Source organism: Melitaea cinxia, chromosome 8, assembly GCF_905220565.1.
Source record: "Melitaea cinxia chromosome 8, ilMelCinx1.1, whole genome shotgun sequence".
NCBI lineage: Eukaryota > Metazoa > Arthropoda > Insecta > Lepidoptera > Nymphalidae > Melitaea > Melitaea cinxia.
The window spans coordinates 3,203,286-3,229,591 of record NC_059401.1 but is presented as its reverse complement, the minus strand read 5'-3'; the positions used below and the strand labels follow the sequence as shown (position 1 = coordinate 3,229,591).

The 26,306-nt window shown below is 33.8% G+C and overlaps 4 protein-coding genes across 4 annotated transcripts in view; 3 read left to right on the top strand and 1 right to left on the bottom strand.

The window, feature by feature from the left end:
* The first annotated feature begins 706 nt into the window (after positions 1-706).
* On the top strand, positions 707-1,683 carry LOC123655726 (UDP-glucosyltransferase 2-like). Its single transcript, XM_045591482.1, has one exon. It carries the CDS (start codon positions 743-745, stop codon positions 1,637-1,639), a length of 897 nt encoding a protein of 298 aa, XP_045447438.1. The 5' UTR covers positions 707-742; the 3' UTR covers positions 1,640-1,683.
* An 18,876-nt stretch (positions 1,684-20,559) lies between these two features.
* Positions 20,560-26,306, top strand: part of LOC123655721 (UDP-glycosyltransferase UGT5-like) — a 28,240-nt gene continuing 22,493 nt past the window's right edge. Inside the window, exon 1 of the mRNA XM_045591476.1 lies at positions 20,560-21,447. Within this exon, the coding sequence (XP_045447432.1) occupies positions 20,593-21,447 (855 nt within the window). The 5' untranslated portion in view covers positions 20,560-20,592. The remainder of the gene's footprint in view (positions 21,448-26,306) is intronic.
* Positions 21,730-23,275, top strand: LOC123655724. Its single transcript, XM_045591479.1, has 2 exons — positions 21,730-22,288; positions 22,423-23,275. The coding sequence occupies exons 1-2, from the start codon at positions 21,851-21,853 to the stop codon at positions 23,035-23,037; spliced, it is 1,053 nt and encodes a 350-aa protein (XP_045447435.1). The 5' UTR covers positions 21,730-21,850; the 3' UTR covers positions 23,038-23,275.
* LOC123655725 lies at positions 23,268-25,545 on the bottom strand. The gene is made up of 2 exons (XM_045591480.1): positions 25,021-25,545; positions 23,268-24,059 (listed from the first exon to the last, which is right to left on the bottom strand). The coding sequence occupies exons 1-2, from the start codon at positions 25,348-25,350 to the stop codon at positions 23,424-23,426; spliced, it is 966 nt and encodes a 321-aa protein (XP_045447436.1). The 5' UTR covers positions 25,351-25,545; the 3' UTR covers positions 23,268-23,423.

The following is a 26,306-nucleotide window of genomic DNA, read 5'->3' as shown; positions in this document are numbered from 1 at the left end:
AACAGCAAAACATTAAAGACATAAACTTAGTACTGTTATAATTTGAGAAATGTCTATATCATTTGAGGTAATGTTAAGTATATCATATGATATACTTTACTATATTTATGGTAAGGGTGGTCCGGGGGAAAAGATGCCAGATTGCTTAAGGTCATTGCCACATGCTAGGGCCTTAGTATGTTAATAATAATAATTATTTTTTATTACGATTTCTAGCTTTCAAATAAGACTATTTTGATGTTAACCCATTTATAAACAAAAATAGGCGCTCAGAGCTAGTCAAACACGAGTTCTTTAAAAGAAATTGTGTCTCGATTTTCAAAAAAGCTTACAGCTTCAGTTTTGCAAACGAATATCCTTACCTAATACATAATAAATTATTATTTCTCATCTTATATATCCGAACATTTTGTTTGGTCAAATTAAAAAAAAAAATTCGCGAATAGATATCATTATTCCTAGTACGAGTTCAACAAACTTTGCTTTTAACATAATAGTTATAAATCCATCCAATGTAAAAAATTAAGAGGTCAGAATTTAAATTGTAACGTGACAGTAATATTATTTAAATTGATTCATGAAATTTACCTCATATACGTTAAAATCTTTATTTATATTGATAATAAATGCATAATACGATTGTGCATCACGTAACTGTTTCTGAAAACATGTTGAGTGCAACCGGTCGAAGTGGATAACCGCCAGTGTTTCATACGACGCGGAGTAGGGAAGATCGCGCGCCATGCTTCCCCCGTTCATTTGTTGTGCTCTATTTCTCGCGCTTTCCAACTGTGTGCACGGTGCTCGGATCCTCGGACTCTTCCCTCACACGGGCCGAAGTCACCAAATGGTCTATGAACCTCTATTACAAAAACTCGCAGAACGGGGACACCATGTCACCGTCGCTTCCTTCTTTCCCCTCAAAAATCCACCGGCCAACTATACGGACGTAAGTTTCGAAGGGATCGCTAGGGTCGGCTTGGAGACTATTGACTTGAACTGGTACGAGAACCCGAAATTTATCCTACGTATACCGATAATAGGAAGAATTTGTAAGCAAATAACAGATATTAGCCCACTGGCGGAGATGGCATTAAACGTCTGCAGTAAGGCGATCGAGTGGCCACCGCTTACAGAAGCCCTGAACAAGGAATATGATATAATTTTAGTTGAAAATTTTAATAGTGACTGTATGATAGGTCTGTTACATGTGTACCAAGTAAAGGCGCCGGTTGTCGCATTGTTGTCGAGTAATATAATGCCATGGTCGGCTGAACGCATTGGAGCTACAGACAACCCCTCTTACGTACCCTTAATCACCGCTATCACATCATTTAATAGTCAAATGTCATTTTTGGAACGAATGGAAAATACATTTTTAAAATTATTTTTTACTTTTTGGTATCGTCATGCAATTCAAATGAAAGAGCAGGCTTTGATAGAAAAACATTATGGGATAAAGATTCCAGAATTAGGTGTCCTTGTTAAAAATATAAGTTTAATGTTGACGAATACGCACCATACTCTCAATGGTGCTAGACCTCTCGTGCCCGGTCTTGTGGAGGTCGGAGGTATGCACTTGAACCCAACGAGAAAAGTTATACCAGAGGTAAGCGACCTAAACAATTTCTATCTCTAACTGTTACATTAAATATTATATGAAATATCATATATGCCTCCCTTTTTAGAAAAAAAAAACCTCACAATTACTCCACATAAACTAGGCATATATTATTTTATAGATAATTGCCTGCTCTACCGACAGCAATAACAAAAAAATTTTTTTTTTGCTTTTATTTTTGTAAATTAATTAATTATCAAAATTATATAAATATATGGACGGCTTTAAATTTGAAACAACGTCAACATGATTGACGGCCGGTAAACTTTCTGTTAAATTTCAAATAAACTCACGTATTAATACTTTTTTAATTTTGTAAAGTGATAATTATTATAATTGATCAGTGTGATATATTCGCACGAGTATAGCTAGTTGCATATAATATTATAAAGCTGAAGAGTTTGTTTGCTTAAACGCACTTATCTCAGGAACTACTGGTTGGATTTGAAAATATTCTTTCAGTGTTAGATAGCCCATTTATCGAGGAAGGCCATAGGCTATACGTCATCACACTAAGACCAATAGGAGCGGAGCACCAATGAATAATGTTTCAAAATCGGTTTTTTTTCTAAGACTAATTTCAAAACCCATTTATCAACAGTATAATTATTATAATATTGATAACTTGTACGATAAAATAGCAAATATTTTTATATTATCAGGAACAGAGAGAACATTGCTCCCGCATCAATAATAATTGTCTCTCGATTGCGTTGTGTTATTACTCGTAGTCTAATTCTTTTCTTTATTTATCACAAGCTTCCGGCCAAGAACTGATTGCACATTATAAACAAGAAAAAAGAATGAAACCGGTAAAAGAAAATATTTTAAAATATTAGTTTGCCATACATTCTTATATACCTACTCCATGCAAACCGTTTGAAGCTACCACGGCAGCACATCGATGATGCATCGATCCAATTAGTTTTACAATTAAATCTTAAGAGGTAATTTTTACTCTTTGGAACTTAACACTATAATGTAGCTTTATTTGCACATTTTTCTGTACCTACTGCTAAGGATAGAGATATCATATTAGACCAATCGCTACCCAGTGACGTAGCGAGCTTAACTCGCCCCCGAGGCACAATACCTTTTCACTTTATTTGTGTCAATGAGATACACGTTATTTTTTTTCTTGCTGACCGCGTAATAAAATGCGAGTGCTGCTGAGTGTTAATGAGCGCTAATGAATAAAAGGTGTTTTATATCGTATATCTACAATCAAAAGCTTTTTTAATAAATAATAGTTCAAGTTTCAGAAGTATACAACCTCAGAATTTGTAACAAAAACCTCTCACTTTTTAAATTTTAAGAAATAACTACAAGTATCGTAACATAACGTAAATTAATGACAGTGACCCGAAATAAGATGAAATGTACGTATACAACATTCGGCACTTAAAATTGTGAAAAACTGGCAACAACTCCGACGTTTTTTCTGATTCATTTCTCAGTCTTTATTTTCGCTCTTACGACTTGTACCCCCACAAAGCCTTACACAAAGCAGCAAAGTTTTCTGTCCTAACTTAACAATTCTTATAACGTAAACTAAGCTTCACTCAGATATTGGCAAATCCTTCAGGGAGCCAAATAAAACAGTGGAAGTGGGAAGTAGTTTTATTTTATTGTGATTTTAATTTATGTTAATATAATATAGTAGTTCTTGTTGTTGTAGTAGTTAGCGTCTTGGCAAACGCAGTGTGGGACGTCCTCCGGCCCGTTGGACCGACGATCTACGTAAGATTGTCGATGGATGAGGATTGCGGTAAACCGGGATGTCTGGCGCGAACTTGGGGAGACCTATGTCCAGCAGTGGACTGCCATAGGCTGAAGTGTGTATAATATAGTAGTTAGTATTTAATAAATGTGTCATTTCTATAAAAGATTAGATAGAGGATTTTTAGAAGACCTATAAACGAAGATATATATATACTACTACGATATATGTTTAATCTCGTATTCCATTTATAAAACGTGTTTAAATATAATTCTAACTTGACTACGTCTTTCAGCAATATAATTCCTGAGTGTCGAATGATTTTTTTTATTTGATTTTTAACCTAACAATGATTCCAAAAAAAACATTTGTGAAATAAATCCAAAATAAGCATTACTGCGCCACTTTAAGGATTGTACATTAATCACGCGATGTTTATTATTAAGAATCGCGTGTATTTTTTCCAAGTAAATTGAAATTTTCAAAATATTATGTTTAAATACAGATATAGTCTGATTAATTTTGGCACATTAAATATCGTTATACTTTCTAGACTGTATCAAGGTTGCAGCGTGTTTGTTGGTGGTTTATTTTTGGTTTAGAAATCGCGCATGAAACAAAAAATAAACTGAGGTAGAGCACAGCAGAAATTTCCTGCTCGAAATATGGAGCAGCCCGACTGGGGTAGTACGTCGACCTTACAGAAGATCACAGCAAAAAAATACTGTTTTCAAGCAGTATTGTGTTCCTGTTGGTGAGTAAGGTGGCCAGAGCTCCTGGGGGGATTGGGGATTGGGTCGGCAACGCGCTTGCGATGCTTCTGGTGTTGCAGGTGTCTATAAGCTACGGTAATCGCTTACCATCAGGTGAGCCGTACGCTTGTTTGCCGACCTAGTGTCATTAAAAAAAAAAAAAATAAATAAATACACGTGATGTCTCAATATAGCCCCATCCCTCCTTGTTATATTTAGTGACGACTTCCCCCTTTCACGGGGATTCACGTGATTATTGGACGACACATTGTATTAATCCTTTTTCATTTCTTGACTTTGATTTTTTGAGATTTCTAGTTAGGTAGGTTTAAGTAGGTACATTTTGCCCAAGTCTGATTAGTAGAGGCAAAAGATGCAAATTTGCAAGCTTACAGAAGCAGTAAAAAGTTCTACTTTTTTGCAATACCTTAGTTCTAAGACATTTATAATAATATTTTGTTTTCTTTTTAATACATTGATACTAATATTATAAGCTATTTATTATATTTTAAGTAAGTAGTACAATTGAATATATTTTTTATCATAAAAATAGGACGGCAAACATGGTTCCCCTAATAATCAGCTAAGACTGAATATAAAATCATCATATCAAAAATTTCGATCAAGCGGGTACATCGTTCCATAGCTTAATTGGCTTAAGCACCGACACGTTACTGCAACAAGCCGTTAGTATTTTATAAAATGAAATAGAACTTTATAAAATCCATGATCTTGACCCGTGAGTTGTGTTACTGGCCTTCAGTTGGTATTATAAACTTTTGAGGTCAGACTAGAATAAATCAGCGTTAGCTAACCACGCGCCCACGTGTTCTGCTGTGCTTTCGCGCGATCAATTATACGACAAGACACTTTGCAATTTCATTAATTATATAAAAAAAAATGTGTATAAAAAAAGTATGTGTATATGTATATACCTATATGCGTATTCTGTATAAGTATTAGTGTGTATGTATTAGCATGTAAGTTTATCATATAACTGCACCACCTACCCTGTCTCGAGATTCTATTAAATTTATCCTTCCTTTAATTGGGATGCCTGGAAGAAATGACTAAATAGCCATAAGTCCGCCCATTGTACTTCACAGTCTGTAAATGTTTTTTTTTATGTGTTTATTGTTTAAAATGTAGTTGTGGTGTACAATAAAGTATAAATTAATAAATAAATAAAATAATAAAAAAAGAAAAAATTATGTGGTGTCATGGGACACCAGGTAGGAACGAAGTCCCTTCGGATAGTATAGGAGCAACAATATTTAAAAAAAAAATGTTGAATTTTATATATATTTTCTAGATCTTGATTTTTTTTTAATTTTGGTTTTTAATTAAGTACATAAAAGTATTTAGGAAATTTAGTATTATAGAAAATAACACATACCGTATATGTCAACCTCTAATAGATTTATTAAATGTATATGAACTAAAACAGCATAACAATATAGTTAATAGATCCGGCAGAATACTTGATTTGGTGCTGTCCAATTTTCCAACTTGCACGGTCCGTCCAAGTCATTCTACGTTCAGTACCATTGACCAGCTACACCCGCCTTTAGATATAGATATTTCATTTAATGGGGAACCAAGACTGTCGTTTAATCACCAAACTTTCAAATTAAACTTCTACAAAGCCGATTTTTTGAATATTTATAAAGAACTTCAAAAGTGTGATTGGGTAAAGATTATTGGGGAGGGCAATGACGTCAATACTATGCTTGTTAACTTTTATACTACTATTGGTGCTATAATTGAAAAATTTGTTCCTAAACAAAAATTGATAAAATCACGTTACCCACCTTGGTTTGATCGCAACTTGAAACGATGTTTGAAAGAAAAATATAATCTAAGGCGTCGTTTTCAAAAATATAAAAATCCTATGGACGAACTGGAGTTGAGTTTATTAAATTCACGTTGCACCCGTTTAGCTATTGCTTGTTATAATAAATATATTAGTGAATCTGAAAAAAACATTTCAAGGAACCCTAAACATTTCTGGGCATATGTAAAGGCTAAACGTGGTGGCACGAGTTCTTACCCGATTAATATGACTGATGGTTTAGTTTCTACCTCAGACGGTAAACAAATTTGTGAAATGTTTGCGTCACACTTTGCATCCGCATACACGAATAGTAGTCCTCCAACCTATGATCACAGAGACACCTTGCAGTACATCAGAAGTAGCAGTCAATATTTAACGATTCCTGTTATAGATTCTGGAACTCTACTGAGGAAGCTGGAGGGTCTTGATGAAGGCAAAGGTGCAGGCCCGGATGGGATTCCACCTATTTTTATAAAAAGATGTGCTACGTACCTAGTTGAGCCTTTATTAAAAATATTTAACACATCTTTACAGACGGGAACATTTCCGATGGAGTGGAAAAAAGCGAGAGTTGTCCCAATTCACAAGGCAAATGAAGATGATATCGTTTCAAACTACAGACCCATTTCCATTATATCCACATTAGCTAAAGTATTTGAATCGCTTATTTGTCCCCTTATGCAATGTCACTTTAAACAGAGTCTGTGCGTTCAACAGCATGGCTTTGTTCCCTCTCGTTCAGCATGTACTAATCTGGTAGATCTTACGGAAAACTTGGCGGAGGCTCTGGATTCTCATAGGCAGGTAGATGTTATATATACAGATTTTACTAAGGCTTTTGATCGTTTGCCCCACGATATATTGTTAAGTAAAATTTCCGCTTATGGTGTTTTTGGAGAACTTTTACAGTGGTTAAAATCCTACTTGGAAAATCGTACTTTTTATGTGGTGGTTAATGGCTTTCATTCTCGCTCGCGGAGAATAACTTCTGGTGTGCCGCAGGGGTCTCACCTGGGTCCAATCTTATTCGGTATGTTTGTCAATGATATACCGACGGTCATTAAATACTCTAAAACTTTCATGTATGCGGATGACCTGAAAATAGCAAGAGTCATAGACACTGTGCAGGATTCCGTGAAGCTTCAAAAGGATCTCGATGAGCTTGTCAATTGGTGTTTGCGTAATGAAATGGATTTTAACCCAAAAAAAGTGTTTTTTTGTAAGGTATGGTCGAAAGAGAAATTTCATTTCATTCCAGTATCATGTTGCTCAGAATAACATCAAGGAACTAGAGCAAATCCGCGATTTAGGTGTAGTCTTTGACAAAAGGTTGACATTTGTACCTCACATTGAGCAGATTGTGGGTCGAGCCTCAAGAATGCTAGGGTTAGCATTAAGGAATATGAAAGGGTTGCGTGATAACAGGGTTCGAATACTGTTGTACAACTCCCTTGTGCGCACTGTATTGGAATATTGTTCGGTAGTGTGGAGGCCTCACTATGCAACTCATTCTCTACAGATAGAGCGAATACAAAAAAGATTCCTGGGGTATTTATTATTTTCAAACGGAATTTCAAAAAAGGAAATACCTTCTTATCATAAGCAGCTAAAACACTTCCGAATGATTTCCTTGGACGAGCGTAGAAAGCGGTTAGACTTACTTTTTGTTTCTAAAATTTTCACCAATAAAATTGATTGCCCTCAGCTGTTACATAAATTTAATATACGTGTACCAATTAGGCCTCCTCGTAACAAAATAGCTCCCCTCTATCCACCACCCCGTAAAACAGTGTTTGGATCAAACTCCCCTGTTCCTAGGCTTTGCAAGCTGGTTAATGGCCATAGTGACCTATTTGATATTAATGCAGACTCAACTAATAAAGTTCGATCGCTGAAAATACCGAACTCCAATCATCTTAAAATGTGTTTATACTTCTTTCTTTTTTTGTGTTTTTTTTTTATTTTGTTTTTATTTAGTTTTTACTTCAACTCGTGATTGGAAGTTTTATTTCTATTAAGCATGATGTATCTGCCTGTAAAGTGTTTGTTACATCTAGATTAAGTTATGTATATTATGTATTTTTGTTTTTGTATGTATTGATGTAAACAAATGTTGGTGGATCAATAAATAAATAAATAAATAAATAAATACCGTAAAATAAAATAAGTCAAACAAAATAATAATAATAGAAATAAAAAAACATGTCTTTATTTATTTTTGTCGACAGTATAAAATTACATAAATAATTTTAAAAAAGTTTACTAGTAATATTTTAGTTTTACAAACGTCATATTATACTGTCGTGTGACTAATATTACGTCACTTCCGTTACATATTTTTCTTACGGTTTTAGTATCACATTTTTTTTAGTTCGGTCGCCCAACTAAATGTCAAGTAAGGAACTTCGTTCCAAAAAAAGTTGACTACCTAGCAAAATTAGCATGCTATATTTTTTTTTTCTGTTTATTTTTTTCTCCTTATTTTTCTTTTTATTTTAACAATATTTTCTAGAATAAAAACACTCTTAACTTTTAATCTAGTACTACCTACAAAATAAACCAAATAAAAATATCAACCGAATATATTTATACTAATACTTGTAGGTATATAATATTAGATATATTACAGGGTGTAGTAGACCATAATATTTTGACTGCTGTGGCTACGTTTCGTAGGAGCTAAAGCTCGCAAGTAGCGATATAGGTATAGCAAGTAGGTAACAAAATCGAGAGTATTAATGAATTAAAACAAATATTATTTAAATTTACAAAATGACGATTCAAAAGTGCTTTTGAAGCCTACTCGAATAACTCGTATAACTACTTGAATGATTCAAAATCAAAATGAAAATTACTGACAAAATAGAATCACAAAATTAGGCAAATGGTATGAAATTGGAAGTATATTTACTTACACTTTAGTATATGTCAGTCCTCAATAAATACAATTATGAATAGTTTTTACGTAAAATTAAATTACTAATGTTTATGATCTAATCATCGGATGAAATTAGTTTTTCTTAATGTTTTTAAAGAGAAAAGTCTGTTTAGTTTCAAACTCATACCTTAGCCATCACTCATACTTAATTGTGTTTGCTCACAAACGAAAAATCGGCTTTAAATTTTATAACGACAATCTTAGATGTACAAAAAAAAATCTTAGATGTAGATAGTCGAAAAAAAAAATCAATTGAATGCGAATATTAGGTAGGTTGGTACCTGCTCGTAAAATGTCAAGCACAAGATTCGATTAAAAGTAGCTAGTAACAAAAATATGAAAAAAAAACATACAGTCGAAACGAGAATCACCTTTTCGAAGTCTTTTATACTTTCCTACATTATGGGTATCAAATGAAAGGATTAACTGAGCATACTAGAAATGCTTTTTTGGACAAAATCTGTCTGCACTGCCCAAATTGAGACCTTGTTAAGTTAGGCTTCAAAATAATGCTATATGGCATTACTAATACGACTAGTACTCATATTCACAAGTAGCAACTACTAGTTAAAATAGTCTTATAGAAGCAAAATTAACTGCAAAATCGTTGCAAGTTAAAAGTAAAGTGAACTTGTGCCTTTTTCATCACATACCTAATATTTAGGAATATACATCAATCGTTGGAAACTGTTTGGTGATGATTTCCTAAATATCTGCTATTTATAAAAAAATATTATATACTGTTTGTTTCCGTGAAAATAAATAAATAAAATAAATAAAAATAAATAAATAAATACCTAATAAATAAAATTTAATATCTGAAGATGTCCTTTGTTCTCGACTACAACCTTATCAGTTGGTCCTACTTAATGTTTGAAATGTTAGTTTAATATGTTTATTCGCCTTATCTCTTGTGATAATTATAACATTACTAATTTGTATACTTGTATATTAGTCTAGAAACTTAAGCAAGATTAATAAAACACATTATTTTTATTTACTTACACCAACTTACACAATAATTTTATATTAAATTTTTAAATATACTATTTTTTTTATCAAGTTTTTTAAAGTTAAGCAGCAAAAATTTAAGAGCATGCGTATCTTTCAAGATAAGCAATAGCGATCAATAAAGCTACATATCAGGCCTTTAAAAATATTGATTAAAACTTTAATCGACTCTTATTGAGTAACGATTCGGGTGGGGCCATTTTTAACCAACTAATTAGACAGAGCACTTAAAAGTAACGTGTCCTGCGCTCAACTTTAACTATCCCAGTAAATAAGTATAATTAAACTGTCACTAAATAGACATACATATTTGTTGGCTGATACCATTATGCGATGATAATTTAGCAACAACAATTTCTTTAGCATGTCTAGACAGTCTACTGAATAAATGGAAGCAAAGAGGAAAATGACAATAGACTGTTAACGTAAACTGAATAACAAATTGTGCATACACAAAGAAAACTGATATAAAACAATACTGGCTGTAAAATATCAACTAATACCTATATTAATGTGTCAACTTGATCCGTAACACGGTTGTTTAATCATGATCAATTTTATTTCAATTGTAACGTCAATAACAAATACGAGCTAGTTATCGGTGAGTCAAGGCAATTTGTTTAGAAATCCCAATTGCTCGTCACAAAATTGTAATTCAAAGAAGCTTAGAAGCTTGACATTTATCAAATCGATTTTCTTATATAAAATTATCCATATAATCTACGGGCTCTAAATTAGTGCTTTTTTAACCGACTTCCAAAAAAGGAGGAGGTTCTCAATTCGACTGTATTTTTTTTTTTTTTTTTTTTATGTATGTTACATCAGAACTTTTGCCCGTGTGGACCGATTTCGACAAATTTTGTTTTAATCGAAAGATTTTGTGTGCCAATTGGTCCCATTTAAATTTATTTGAGATCTAACAACTACTTTTCGAGTTATATCTAATAATGCGTTTTTACTTGACGCTTTTTTCGTCGACCTACGTTGTATTATACCGCATAACTTGCTACTGGATGTACCGATTTTGATAATTCTTTTTTTGTTGGAAAGAGGATATCCCTAGTTTGGTACCATGATAACGAAACTAGGATCTGATGATGGGATCCCAGAGAAATCGAGGGAAACTCTCGAAAATCCGCAATAACTTTCTACTGGATGTACCGATTTTGATAATTCTTTTTTTGTTGGAAAGGGGATATCTGTAGTTTGATACCATGATAAGGAAACCAGGATCTGATGATGGGATCCCAGAGAAATCGAGGGAAACTTTTGAAAATCCGCTATAACTTTTTACTGGGTGTACCGATTTTAATAATTTTTAATTTAATCGAAAGCTGATGTTTGTCATGTGGTCACATATAAATTTTATTGAGATCTGATAACTACTTTTTGAGTAATCTTTGATAACGCGTAGTTACTTGACTATTTTGTCGTCGATCTACGTTGTATTACTCGTCGATGTAATTGAAGTCGGTTTTTTTTCGTTTGCGAGCAAACACAATTATGGTAAAACATCATGCTCATTGCTTATCCTACAGGCAAAATAACCTAATTACATTACACTTATGATTGACAGTCCTGTGACTGCCTCATAAAGCTAGGATGTTATCTGGCAGTTATAATGTGTTCCAGGCTAACTATTTACCATGTCCTACATATTACAAATTTTTAAATTGTGTTCACTATTTTAACAAAAACTGAAAAATTCCAACTTCGTTTTAAAGTAACCGAATATTAAACCTATGCATATATCATTGAAAATTTTTGAATATCGTCAGATACATTGCAAATCGTAAAATTAAGAAATGTTGCTAATTGATAAACAAAAGAAAAAAGTTTGTTAGATGTGAACTACAGGCGGACATTTTAATATTGACTAACTTCTGCTCGCAACATTCGTCCGCGTAAAATAGTTACTTGAAAAAAACCGCCCGATTTTGAAATATTCTTCGTTGGTGCTCCGCTCCTATTGATCTTAGCGTGATGATATATTGCCTATATTTTAATTTCTCTTTCAAGGTCACCTGTTCACTTATATCTCCCATGTCCAAATACCTCGCCATGGCTCTCTATTATAGAAGTATTCTTTGTGTTTCTCATCGAACCATGTTTCTATAACTCTTTTTTATAGCCTTCCTCGATACATGGGCTATCTAACACTGAAAGAATTTTTCAAATCAGACCAGTAGTTCCTGAGATTAGCGCGTTCAAACAAACAAATAAAATCTCTTCACCTTTATAATATTAGTATAGATGAGATAAAATACAACGAACGTGACGTATGCAAAACCGCAATACAGGTTCATTTTCACGATTTAAAATGAGGAAATAAAGTTAATACCCTACTGTTTCTTAGCGAATTGCAATTACGTAAATTTACTCATAATTTATTTAGATTCCAGATAAGTCATACATAGCAATTTTTCGACAAAGAGGTGATGTATTTTTAGTATTTGAAAGCACGCGGATTTGAAAAGAAATCCCATTATATTATTTAAAATAACAATACAAATCATCATCATTACATCAGTCTTTCGCAGTCCACTACTGAACTTAGGCCTCCCCAAGTTCACGCCAAAAATGGCGTGAACTCATGTGTGTTGACCATAGTCACCATGCTGGGCAGGCGGGTTGGTGACCAGAGGGCTGACTTTGTCACACCGAAGACGCTGCTGCCCGTTTTCGGCCTGTGTATTTCAAAGCCAGCAGTTTAATGGTTATCCCGCCATCGGTCGGTTTTTTAAGTTCCAACCCTTCCTACGTACCCTTGATCATCACACCATATACAAGTCAAACGTAATTTTTTAAACAAATGGAAAACACATTTTTGAAACTATATTTCAGTTTTGTGTATTGCCAATCAGAAGATGTGATAGAAAAACACTATGAAATAAAGATTCCTGAATTGAGCAAGATCGCTAAAATTATAACTTTAATGTTGGTGAATATACCTACTTTATGTTCTAAACAGCGCTAAACCTGTCGTGACCGGTCTTGTAGAGGTCGAAGATATGCACTTGAATGCAACGAGAAAAGCCAAACCAGAGGAAGCTTAAATTATAATTATATGATATGATATTTTAATTATTTCATCTCGATTATTTGTAGGTAATTGATAGAGTAATAATAAATTTGATAACTGGTTATAGGATAAAGTAGTTATGTTTTATATGATATTATTATTTATATAGCTGCGATATCAGAATCGATGTTATAACCTAAATGATCAATTTGCTTGCCCTGAAGCTTTAATAAAAAATAATATATTCATTATTAATTAATAATTATTTATAAAATTACCGTCTTATGTACGTTAGTGTCGTATCAATGACTGATCCACCTGAGTTTTACAGTTAAATCGGTTATTAATACTCAAATTACTCATATCTCTTCAACAGTTTTTTCAAATTTGTCGAATCTTAAGTTACGTAGTAACGAGCAGTACTTACAACTGGTACATTTTTTGTACCTATAATTTCGGTAATAGTACGCTTCGATGTATCTGTATATGGCCCTAAACGAAAGAACGCCAGCTTAATAAACACGTTGTATAGTTATTTATAAAAATGAATAGTTTTTTTTTGTCGTAATTCTTTTATATTGAGCCTTATGTATTTTTTTATCCACTTGTTTTAAGTTTTAACGTATAATAATATACCTACCACATATGTTTGTGTATCTGCATTATAGGTATATGGAACACAATTAGAGATTTCGATGTCTGCCTTTTTAACCGACTTCAAAAAAAAGAGGAGGTTACTCAATTTGACCATATATATATATATATATATATATATATATATATATATATATATATATATATATATATATATATATATATATATATATATATTTATGTATGTTCGGGGATAACTTCATCGTTTATGAACCGATTTTGATAATTCTTTTTTTTTTAAGGGAAAAAATATCCCTAGTGCGGTACCATGATAAGGAAACTAGGATCAGATGATGTAATCCCAGAGAAATCGAGGTAAACTCTCGAAAATCCGCATAATTTTTTACTGGGTCTACCGATGTTGATGATTTTTAATTTAATCGAAAGCCGATGTTTATCATGTGGTCACATTTAAATTTCATCGAGATCTGATTACAATTTTTGGAGTAATCTTTGATAATGCGTATTTACTTGACTATTTTTCGTCTACCTACGTTGTATTACTTGTCGATATAATAGAAATCGGTTGTTTTTCGTTTGCCTGAAAACACAATAATAATTTCAGCCCCGTTTTGCCTATACACAGATAACTGTATTTGCCTCCGGTCTTAATGTCTGTCTTAGTTGGTCTCGCACCGTCCTGCGGAGAGCACGTTAAATTGTCGGTACCAGTTGTTATCTTAGACACGTTGTAGCTAGGGTAGCCAGATCGTATGACCCTATTATCGGGATAAAAAGTTTTTTTCGGGATTTTGGGACTTTAGTCGGAAGAAACAAAAATAAAATCAAATTAAATCAATCAATTAAGTTAATATGTTAAAAAAAAACGAAAATCGTTTGCTCACTACTTACCATATTATCATTCATAATATTATCAATAAATGATCGAAATTTAATAAAGTGATTTCTTTTTTAGCTTGCTACATATATTTTGTGTTACTTTTCACAGATTTTACCATTTTCTGTGCTTTTTCACTATGTAACTTGAAATTCAAAAAATTCACCTCAAAATTGAGTAAAATTATTACCTCTGCTTTTATTAAATCTGTACACATTCGGTTCCTTTCTTTTGTGTAAAGATTATTCAGTAAGCTAAACACTTTTTCACAATAAGCATTGGTTACTGGAATAGATAGCACGAAATATTACAGGAAAAGTCGACCTAGATCCTTTAAGGGCGTGTAGTACACACCATTTCTGAATGATTTCACTATGGAGCCCCCCCATCCTAAACTTAACCGTTTTCGAGATACGTAGAACATGAACTTCAAAAACATTAGGAGAATAAATGTTATTTTGAACTGATTTATTGTTTCATTTAGCTTACTACAATCACCGACGATCTGTAATGATGATGATGCTGAACTTAAGTCAAATAAGCTACTTTACCAATTAGAGATGGTGGCATCGGCGTGAGAAAAATTTCTAGTGTCGCTTTTCCTGCGTTTCTTGCTTCTGTGCATAGTATCAAGTGTTTATGTTCTGACATCTTAAAATCTAATTCAGTCCAAATTACAGATGCTACAGATGCAATAGAAAACTGGAAGTTAATGTGTCCTAATGGCGATATCCCGAAGGACGTTACAAAACAAAAACTTTGGGATATACCAATAGTTCACAATACTCATATAAGTTTGACGCAAAATCTTACAAGTGACAAAAACCGTGCCAGGCTTCTAGCTGTGTCAAATAAAGAGTCAGGTCACTGGTTACACGCAATGCCGTCAAAAAATCTTGGGACACTTTTAGACAATGAAAGTTTTAGAATTGCTCTCGGTCTCCGGTTGGGAGCTCCACTGTGCTTTGAACACAGATGTCCGTGCGGAAAAGAGGTCGATTCTTTCGGACTACACGGCCTTTCCTGTAACAAGAGTTCAGGTAGGTTTTCCCGCCACGATTCCCTAAACGATACCATAAAAAGGGCTCTTGCCACCATCGACGTTCCTGCTCTTATCGAGCCAACTGGAATTAGTCGCAATGATGGCAAGAGACCTGATGGATTGACGTTGGTTCCCTGGGAAAGGGGACGGGCGCTTTTGTGGGACGCAACCTGCGTTGACACACTTGCTCCGTCTCATGTCAGGGAAACAGCCTTAAAAGCGGGAGCCGCAGCGGAAAAAGCTGAAACGACTAAACGGCACAAATATTCGTCACTAATTCCAAATTACATCTTTGTGCCGTTTGCAGTCGAAACACTTGGACCTTGGAGTAGCAGTGCTAAAAAATTTTTAAATGAGATAACACCTCGCCTTATTGCCTCCACTGGTGACAAGAGGGCTGGTGCATTTTTTGCCCAGAGAATCGGCATAGCGATTCAACGGGGAAATGCTGCCAGCATTCTTGGCACAATTCCACGCGGACATGATTTATACCAAAACTATCTGTAAATATTTAGTTCTTAAGTTGTGAATTGTAAATATGTATAATATTTTATATAAATAAAGTCACTTCCATTATAAAAAAAGTCAAATTAATTAGATTAAATAAGCGCTATTTATTCTGACTGCCATGCAGCCTTAGAAACTAAGTTTCACCTTTGAGGTTAATAAATACCCTAGAGTGTTATACCTCGTTGGATAGCTGATAAAATGTAGATGTTTTTAAGCACATCTGCAGAGCAAGTGCCATAATAATTTTTTGAGATATCCAGAAAAGAAAAATATTTTTTTTATAATTTATACTTATTTTCTTAAGTTTCGATCGTCTATAACGACCCATTTAGTTAACTTACGTGCAATTTTAGTCATTGGGGTCATTATGCATCTCATTTTTCATGTAAAAAACCAAAAAAATAATCATAAGAGTCAAAAAAATTCAAAATATTCAATTCAATAGTTGAAAAATTGGGCATTTTCATAAAAAAAAATTAAAACTCGAATATCTCTAAAACGGTCAAGTTTAGGGTGGGGGGTTCCATAGTGAAATCATTCAGAAATGGTGTGTACTCCACGCCCTTAACGGATCTAGGTCGACTTTTCCTGTAAGCCTGTATATATATATATAGTAATTTTTACATCATTGCACCTACTAAACCTTTAAAGAACAGTAAATTTATCATTATTGATGTCATTAGAAATGTTCTAATTTTCTGCTAGATCCAAGAGCTTATCCCACAATCATTTTTAATGAAAATGAAATGAAATCGTTCTTCTAAGTACTTCATAACTCGTTTGAAAAAATGCTCTACTGATTTACAAAATTGTTCATTTTCAGCATCGGATACTCTAATTGATATGGATTTGTTCTTACTGCCATATAATTTATCTTGCATTCGGCCTTTGAGCTGGCTAGTAGCATTCTTATTACAGCATTATTTTTTTATACAACTAGGTCGGCAAAAAAGCGTTAGACTCACCTGATGGTAAGCGTTTAATCTTAGCTTATTGACGCTTGCAACTACCCTACGCTCAATCCCCCCCCCCCCTCTGGTCACATCACTCACCACAGAAACAACACTGCTTGAAATCAGCTTTATTTAATTGTGATAAATATTATTAAGGTCGTCTCCAGTCGGGCTGCTCCAGATTTTGATCAGGATATTTCCTGCTGTGCTCTACCTCAGTTGCATAACAACATGCCAAATTGCCAATACTGCCAGAGCTCCAAGCGGCAACGTTTCGTTTGACAAAAATTCGGAACTCAAAACTATTTTTTTCTAAACTGAAACTATTTTTCTGGAGATTTATCGGGAGTCGGGCGGGTATACGGAAATTCGGGAGAATCCCGTCAAATCCCGACCATCTGGCAACCCTAGTTGTAGCGCTCGTTACTTATAGTATGGAAAATATCCTGCAGTGTTGCTGACCGACCCTTGTCCTACTTTGAAAACGAGGCCTGTGCTCGGCAGTGGATGTTACAGGCTAAACCAATTAATCACTCAATAAAAACATATATTTTGAAATTGTTTGATTCAAATGTACCTAACATTAGGTCTGTATATATTTTCAAAATAACAATAAATTGAAATGAAGTTACATGTACCTTTTTAGTTTTAACATTATTAAAAACACTTTCTATTTATCCTTAGAGATTTCTTAGAGAACTTTTGCCTATTTATTCAAACATAACATATGTTGTGATTGTATTGATACACTCACAAACACTGAAATATAAAGCTATTCTGATTTGACCTCGAAAGTTTACGAAATAAACTGAACGCCAATGTCATTATTCACAAGTCAAGTTCATGGATTTTATGTAGTTACGTTTCATTTTAAAATAGTACAGCGGCATGTTGTTAAAAAGTAGGTCAAATGCGCTTGAGCTAGTTACATTTAGTGTCGTGATGATTAAAATTTTACTTTCGTCAATACACAGTCGCATAAAATATTTTAATTTAAGAATTCAATTGAAACATACATAGTACTTAACAAACTAATAATAAAGTTATGTATAGATTTATATTAAATATCGCCATATGCTTTATATAACTTTGTTATTTTTAAATAGCTTAAAAAATAATTGTATTGGCTAGAAAACGAGAAAACCAACAACAATTATTACATCTACAAGCAACACAACGCAAGTAGACGAAAAAATAAGTAATCTCAATCAAATTTTAATGAGACCACATCATAAGCACCAGCTTTCGATTAAAATACAATCATCACAATCGATCAATTATCGATTAGTGGCTTTTTTGTTTATTTGCATATTGTACTGCACTCTGCACATACTTTAAAATAATTGTGCTAAAAGTATGACGCCTATTGCTATTGTGACAAGGTGACTTCAATGTCATCTAATGTATATAACCACGGAGTAGTATAATTTTTATGGTCTGTGTATATAACCATATGTACGTCGATAGACAAACGCGGTGAAATAGAACATACGCTTACAATGTTAATGATTTTTATTTAGAAAAGTTACGCTTCAGTCTGTAATATCCCACAGCTGGCCATAGGCCTCTTTCCGCATGTTTTCCCGGCAAACTTCCAGTGAAACTCTCATCAAAATCGGCTTAGCCGTTCCGTAAACCTTCCTCTTGAAGCCCTCTCTCCATTGATGAAACCGCATGAAAATCCGTTCGGTAGATTTTGAGGGCATCGATCACATACGCTTTTGGAGACTTTCTTTTATAATACACTAACTGTTGCCCGCGACTACGTCCGCGTGGTTATGAAGATATGCATTATTATTAAGATGCTTAACGCAAATTATTTTTTTATTACAGTCACTTGAAATGCTTAACACTCTGAGTAACTTTTTCAAAGGCACAATTTAGTATAATTTAATAGTTATTTTTATAAAACCTCTCTATACACCATATTTTTAGTTTTATTTTCAGATTTCTTATAAACACAAATATCCACTCAGAGTGGGAATCGAACCCGCGACCGTCGGCTTTTAAGCGCCGCGGACTCGAAATATGCACATCACACCAGAGCAGTTATTATTCATTCATATCTATATAGTATATGTATTATTATACATTCATAAAATACGTGCATTATAGCAATGGGATAATAGTACACTTTTCCAATAAATTTTAGGTTCATACTAGCTGAAGCCCGCTACTTCATCGGCTTTGCTTATTGTATTAACAACACATCTTTACGTCCAAAAAAAACATCAAAAAGATGTGAAGCAAACTAACTTTGATTGCGATATTTCTTTGTAAAAAGACTTTTATAAAGTGGTTTTGTGACATTATTTTCTTAAAACTTATGTCCTGTTATACTGAATAAATATATTGGACAATATATATATAATATATATATATGATAAGTTTTATAAAAATACTATCTAGTAGGTCAACACCTCAATCGTTTTATGTAATTCTATTTTTTTGCAGACATTTTGTTATCTTAGTTATCACGTCATGAGTATTTTTATGTTACCAATTTAATTAGCGTTTGTTTATTAGAAAATAAATTACAACAAGCGTTTAATGCAGATTCGTCCACCTTTCTTTTAAAAAATACAATTTAACGTCATACTTAACACACTTAAATTGGAATTTGCTAAAAATTTTAAAAGAAATCAACAATATATTCTAATAAATGCAACATGTGTTATGCTTAGGTTAAGAAAATTTCTTTATATACCGAATTTGATGTCATTAACGGAAATACAACGCTTCCATACACAAAAGTATGTTGAGTCAAGAAATATATGTTACATAATTGTGTTTGCTCACAAACGAAAAAAAAACCGACTTCAATTTCATCGACGAGTAATACACCGTAGATCGACGAAAAAATAGTCAAAATCGGTACACCCAATAAAAAGTTATTGCGGATTTTCGAGAGTTTCCCTCGATTTCTCTGGGATTCCATCATCAGATCCTGGTTTTCTTATCATGGTACTAAACTAAGGATATCCCCTTTCCAACAAAAAAAGAATTGTCAAAATCGGTACATCCAGTAGAAAGTTATGCGGTATAATACAACGTAGGTCGACGAAAAAAGCGTCCAGTAAAAACGTATTATTAGATATAACTCGAAAAGTAGTTGTTAAATCTCAAATAAATTTAAATGGGACCAAATGACACACACCACCTTTCGATTAAAAAAAAATTGTCGAAATCGGTCCACCCGGTCAAAAGTTCTGAGGTAACATACATAAAAAAAAAAATTCAGTCGAATTGAGAACCTCCTCCTTTTTTGGAAGTCGGTTAAAAAGTGCTGTGTTCCCAATAACCCATGCCAAAATTAATTCAATTGTACCTAAACACTTACAAATGTAAACATAGCTATTCTAATATTGTATGAATAACATTATTGGAGCGTCTGAGCGACTATGAATTCCATAAAAACTTACCCTTCAGAAACATGATTATTGAACTATCCATGCTAAAAATTAAAAGGGGATCTTTTTATATATTTCCAATTTAATTTAATCGAGAAAGGCTAATACGACTATCGTGATGAATAGATTCACTTAATGCTCATCTGATTCATTAAAAAGTTTAATTGATACCTATTGATAATGATAACACACCACGTAACTGACTCTGAAAATAACGTGTTAATGTAGCCGGTCGAAGTGGAACCGCCAGTATTTCATGAGACGCGGAGTAGGGAAGATCGCGCGCCATGCGTCCACTTGCTTGTATTACTTTGTTCGCGATTTTTAACTATGCGATCTGCGCTCGGATCCTCGGCCTTTTTCCACACCCTGGTCGAAGTCACCACATGGTCTTCGAATCTCTGTTACAAAAACTCCCTGAACGAGGACACCATGTGACCGTTGCTTCGTTCTTTCCTCTCAAAAGTCCACCGGCCAACTATACGGATGTCAGTTTCGAAGGGATCACTAAAATTGGCTTGGAGACAATTGATTTGAATTGTTACGAGAATCCGGAATTTATTCTACGTATACCGATAATAGGAAGAATTTATAAGCAAATAATAGATTTTAACCCGCTATGGGAGTCGGCATTAAGTGTGTGCAGTAAGGCGATCGATTGGCCGCCGCTAAAAGAAGCTCTGAGCAAGGAATATGACGTAGTTTTAGTTGAAAATTTTAATAGTGACTGTATGATAGGTCTGTTGCATGTGTACCAGATAAAGGCGCCTGTTGTCGCGATGTTATCGAGTAATCTATTGCCGTGGTCGCATGAACGCATCGGAGCTCCAGATAACCCTTCCTACGTACCCTTAATCACTACAACATTTACTAGTCGAATGACATTTTTGGAAAGGATGGAAAATACATTTTTGAAACTATATTTAAATCTCTTTTATCAACAAAAGATTCAAATGAAGGAGCGGGCTATGATAGAAAAACATTATGGTGTTAAGATTCCTGAATTGAATGAGCTCGCGAAAAATATTAGTTTAATGTTGACGAATACGCATCACGCTTTCAACGGCGTTAGACCTCTCGTGCCCGGTCTCGTGGAGGTCGGAGGTATGCATTTTAACCCAACGAAAAAAGTTATACCAGAGGTAAGTGTTCACCCCAACACATCAACAGTGTCTGTTAAAACTTTAATTTGAAATTTCATGTGTATACCTATAAACTATGTAAAAATAATTAATAGCTAAATATGTCGCTTAGCGCAAAGCTAGAACAGCAGGGCCAATCAGGTTATTTTTTAAGATTTTTGTTTTTATAAAGCGCAATACACATTGAGCCCGCCGGGCCGCCGACATATGTCGGCAACTTTTTGTCGGTGGTCTAGTTGGCGGCTTCACTTATTACAAGTCGGAAAATTTGGTCGGCGGCTTGAGATGAGAAATTTATTTGGCAGTCAGTGATTGCCGTGTGTCGATAAAAGGTTGTGTGGTTGTGTCATATAATTTTGGTGGTGTATCTTCGATAATTCAGTAAATAGAAATAATCTTAAAAATGGACGATGGCAGTGATCTGTTGATAGCAGCTTGTGGAATGTTTATTGCTGGATCGCTCCAAAGGGAACGAAGCTGTTGGGTTAGACCTAGTTTACTGAGTCGCAATTGTTATAGCAATCATGACAGATTAAAAGATTTGAAAGCAGATGACTTGATTGTACAAAATCCCATACATTTCAAAACATTCATGAAATTAACCAATAGCGACTTTGAATATTTATTGAATATTGTTGGGCCGAGAATAGTTAAAAAAGATACAAATTGCAGAATTGCAATTTCTCCACAAGACAGATTAGCAATAACATTAAAATACCTGACTACGGGCGAATCATTCATTAGCCTATGTGACGTGTTCAAAGTATCTCCTCAAATTATTTCATACATTATCCCAGAAGTATGCCAAGCTATAATCGATGGCCTTTCGGAGTATGTAAAGGTAAAGTTAAATGTTTATCTTTTTTAAATAAATATAAATATTAATAAATATAAATGTAAATTTTAAATAGATGTATATTTTTTGTGCTGTTTGATTTAGTTCGAAGTATAATTTAGTTAATGTTCTTATTTTAGGTTCCGAGAACTTCAAACGAATGGAAAAAAGTTGCAGATAGATATCTGAATAGATGGAATGTTCCTAATTGCCTTGGATCAATGGACGGAAAACACGTAAAAATTCAATGTCCACCAAGAAGTGGAAGTGAATATTTTAACTATAAAACTTATTTCAGTATTGTACTATTTGCATTAGTGGATGCAGATTACAAGTTTTTATACGCTAATGTGGGATGTCAGGGTCGTATTTCAGATGGCGGTGTTTTTAATAACTCTGCGTTATGCAGAATGTTAAATAACAATTCTTTAAATTTGCCGGACAACAAACCTCTACCTGGGAGAAATGTACCAGTGCCATATTTTTTTTTGGGTGATGATGCTTTTGCATTACAAACCCACATTATAAAACCTTACAATGGTAATCACACAAAAAGATCTCCCAAAAGAGTTTTCAACTATCGTATATGTCGAGGACGAAGAGTAGTTGAAAATGTGTTTGGGCAGTTAACCAGCAAATTTCAAATATTCAAAAGACCTATCCAGCTATGTCCACAAAAAACTGCTATTGTGACATTGGCCTGTGTACATTTGTTCAATTATATAAAAAAAAAATATACAGCGAAACGAATATGATTCTGAAAATGATAACGGAGAAATCATACCAGGTGAATGGCGCACAGTAATTCCTGAAAATAATTGTTTTGTTGCCTTGCCAAGAGAGGTCAATACAAATCTGTGTCCTGAAGATACAAGGAACGAGTTGGTTGAATATTTTCTCTCCGATGTCGGAAGCTTAGAATGGCAGTATGATCAATGATCAATTTAATCAACATCTAAATTTAAAGATTTAATAAAAAACATAATAATGATAGTTATATTTTAATTTGTGTTTACAATTAGTGACTCTTACTTAATCATAACATTTCAAAAGACAGATTTATTTCATGATTACTTTTCTCATGCTAAGCTATATTTATTTCAAATTATAACAATATAATAAAGATCTTAAAGAAAGAAAATTATTTTTCATGTAGGGATTTAAAAACGTTCTCTAAATCTTGGCTGCTTATACGTTCACTATTAGAACTTTCATCAAGCGCTACTGGTACTGAAGATTCAACTCCAGGAAGTTGCGGATGAGGGCTTATGTTGATGGGATATAGAGATGAAGGGTTTGTATTTGGCTGATTATCAGGATTTGTGGTGGTAGAATGCTGATGATTCGGGCTCGTTATAGTAGAATATACAGATGATGAGCGGTTAGAAGGATATGCATTTGGCTGATCATTTGGAGAACCTGTATAGTAACCTGGATGACTACGGGAGCTAGAGGGTCTTGCGTAATCTGCATACATATCTGTGTGATATCCAATTTCGGTTTCAAAAATAATGTTATTAATTCGATGTTTTACTATTGCATTTGTTGCTTTATCCATTTTTCTCAGTTTTGCTGCAATATATTCTCCAAAAAGAGTGTCTTCATCTTTTTCTTGTGTTTGATTTTGTCGATCGGAGACAGATTTCATAATATTCAGAGCTTGTGAAATCATTTCATTGTTTAGATTTTTTCTGGGACGTTTAATCGTGTCATCGGCAAATGAATGAGATGAATCATTTTGCTGGGGTTGTACAACACTGCTCTCGTTTGATGTCTCCTGAAATTAAAATATTTTTAATCTGTTGTATTGTGTTACATAGAAAGTAAAGATAAATAATTTAGTCAAGATTTAAATCGGATGTATACAGGGTTATTTTATGAACAGTGAGCATACGTAAAATATTGTATCATGTGTATGTGTGTCGATAATGGAACATATGAAGCGAAAAAAAACATTTTTTTTTCAATGATATTTTTATTTTATTCCCTTTAAAATATCTTAAAGCACGGTGACCTTGTGGAAGTAACAAACAAGGACATTTGTAACAAAGTAAAAACCCTAAAGCCGGGTCCACTGCGCATTGTTACGAACAATATATTGTTTTGCTAACATGTTAGTTAAACCGTCCACTGCGATTTTCGAGTATAGACAATTTTAGTTAGTAACATATATTTTTAAAATGAGTTCCGACGAGGAAGACGTGTTCACAGTTTTGGCAATAGTGGATTTAATTCTTTAGTTCTAGTGAATTTTTATGCTCATAGAAAGAGCGTCCCAAATAACGGGTCTTTCCCGTATTAATTGTATAAAATAAAAAGTATTCTCCATAATCAAATCCATTAAACCGATAGACTAAACAAAAAAATTTGACGAGTTGTCTCTGGCGAGCACAAATCCGAAATGAATTAAAATGTCCCCCCGGCCCCCCCGCAGGCGAACGCGGGGATGTTATCCATCCGACTCTGCAAACAAAAACACTTTCAAAACAGTTAGGCCACGCCCCCAAATAGCATGACCTTGGTTATAATTTAATGTTTGTGTTAGCAAAACACGATAAAATGGCGCAGCGGACCCGGCTTAATGGGAACTAAAAAACACGTTTTGTCTTAAATTCGATGAACAATATGTACATTCGAATAACCCTGTATAACACTATGGTGGGTCAGCACTTTTGAACTTGTTCTCTTCTGTACAATAAAAATTTTTGGATAAAAATTATAAATGCATTTTTACTTACAGAATCGATCGTGGCAGTAGTAGTATTCTTGTTTTGCAAAAAACTAAATGATTTATATGCAAACCACTTGCTCTGATAAACACAATCTGTACCGATACCCGACTTTTTTGAGTCAGTCACTTTTTTTTTCTCTCTATAATACTGACTTGTCAAGTTTTTAATTTTTCTTTCTATTTCTGATACATTTGTATTAAAATGGTTTGCTATTTCATTCAATGAGTCGAAACGCTTTGGTCGACTTTTATGATCTGGGTGTTTTGAATTCCACAATACCTCCTTCTCATGATAAAGATTAATTAACGTAAGACATTTTTCGTCGTCCCACTCCATGTCGTAAAAAATACAAGCACGTCACTACAGGTCGAGCGTCGCCGGGCAACTGAGCGCAGGCGTACCCAAGCCGCCAACATGTCGGCGGGTAACACGCGCGGGCGCATGTTGCCGACATGATTCTTTTCATACAGGCCGCCGGGTTGTGTCGCCGGGCTTTGTCGGCGGCCCGGCGGGCTCAATGTGTATTGCGCTTAATATTTTAACATCATGATGGGTTACTGTTTAGCCACTAGATTGCGTAAAAAGTGCTGTTTAGTCCTATTGAGTACTAATGAAGGGTAATAAGTAAGTAAACTTTTACCTATATCGTATCATAATTCAAAGTTTTAACCGACTTCAAAAAAAGGAGTAGGTTACTCAATTCGACCGTATATATATATTTTTTATGTATATTCGGGGATAGCTCCGTTGTTTATAAACCAATTTTGATAATTCTTTTTTTTTTGTTGGAAAGGAGATATCCCTAGTTTGGTACCATGATAAGGAAACCAGGATCTGATGATGGGATCCCAGAGAAATCGAGGGAAACTCTCGAAAATCCGCATAACTTTTTACTGGGTGTACCGATTTTGATGATTTTTAGTTTAATCGAAAGCCTGTGTTTATCATGTGGTGGCGTTTAAATTTCATCGAGATCTGATTACAAATTTTGAAGTAATCTTTGATAATGCGTATTTACTTGACTATTTTTTCGTCTACCTACGTTGTATTATACATTTATACCTAGTAGGTTCAAAGTTTATCTGACACACAATCGTTTCTTTTTTTATTGATTACCTATTTTTTTTTATAAGTTATGTAAATTAATGCAATATTTACTTTTTATTTTATCAAGACTTTATTGTAAATTGAAACGTATAAATACTTTAGTTCTCTTTACTATGGGTAAAAAAGGTTACATGGCGTAAATTGTTGACATAGCAACAGTGTGAATCACTCATAAATTATTATTA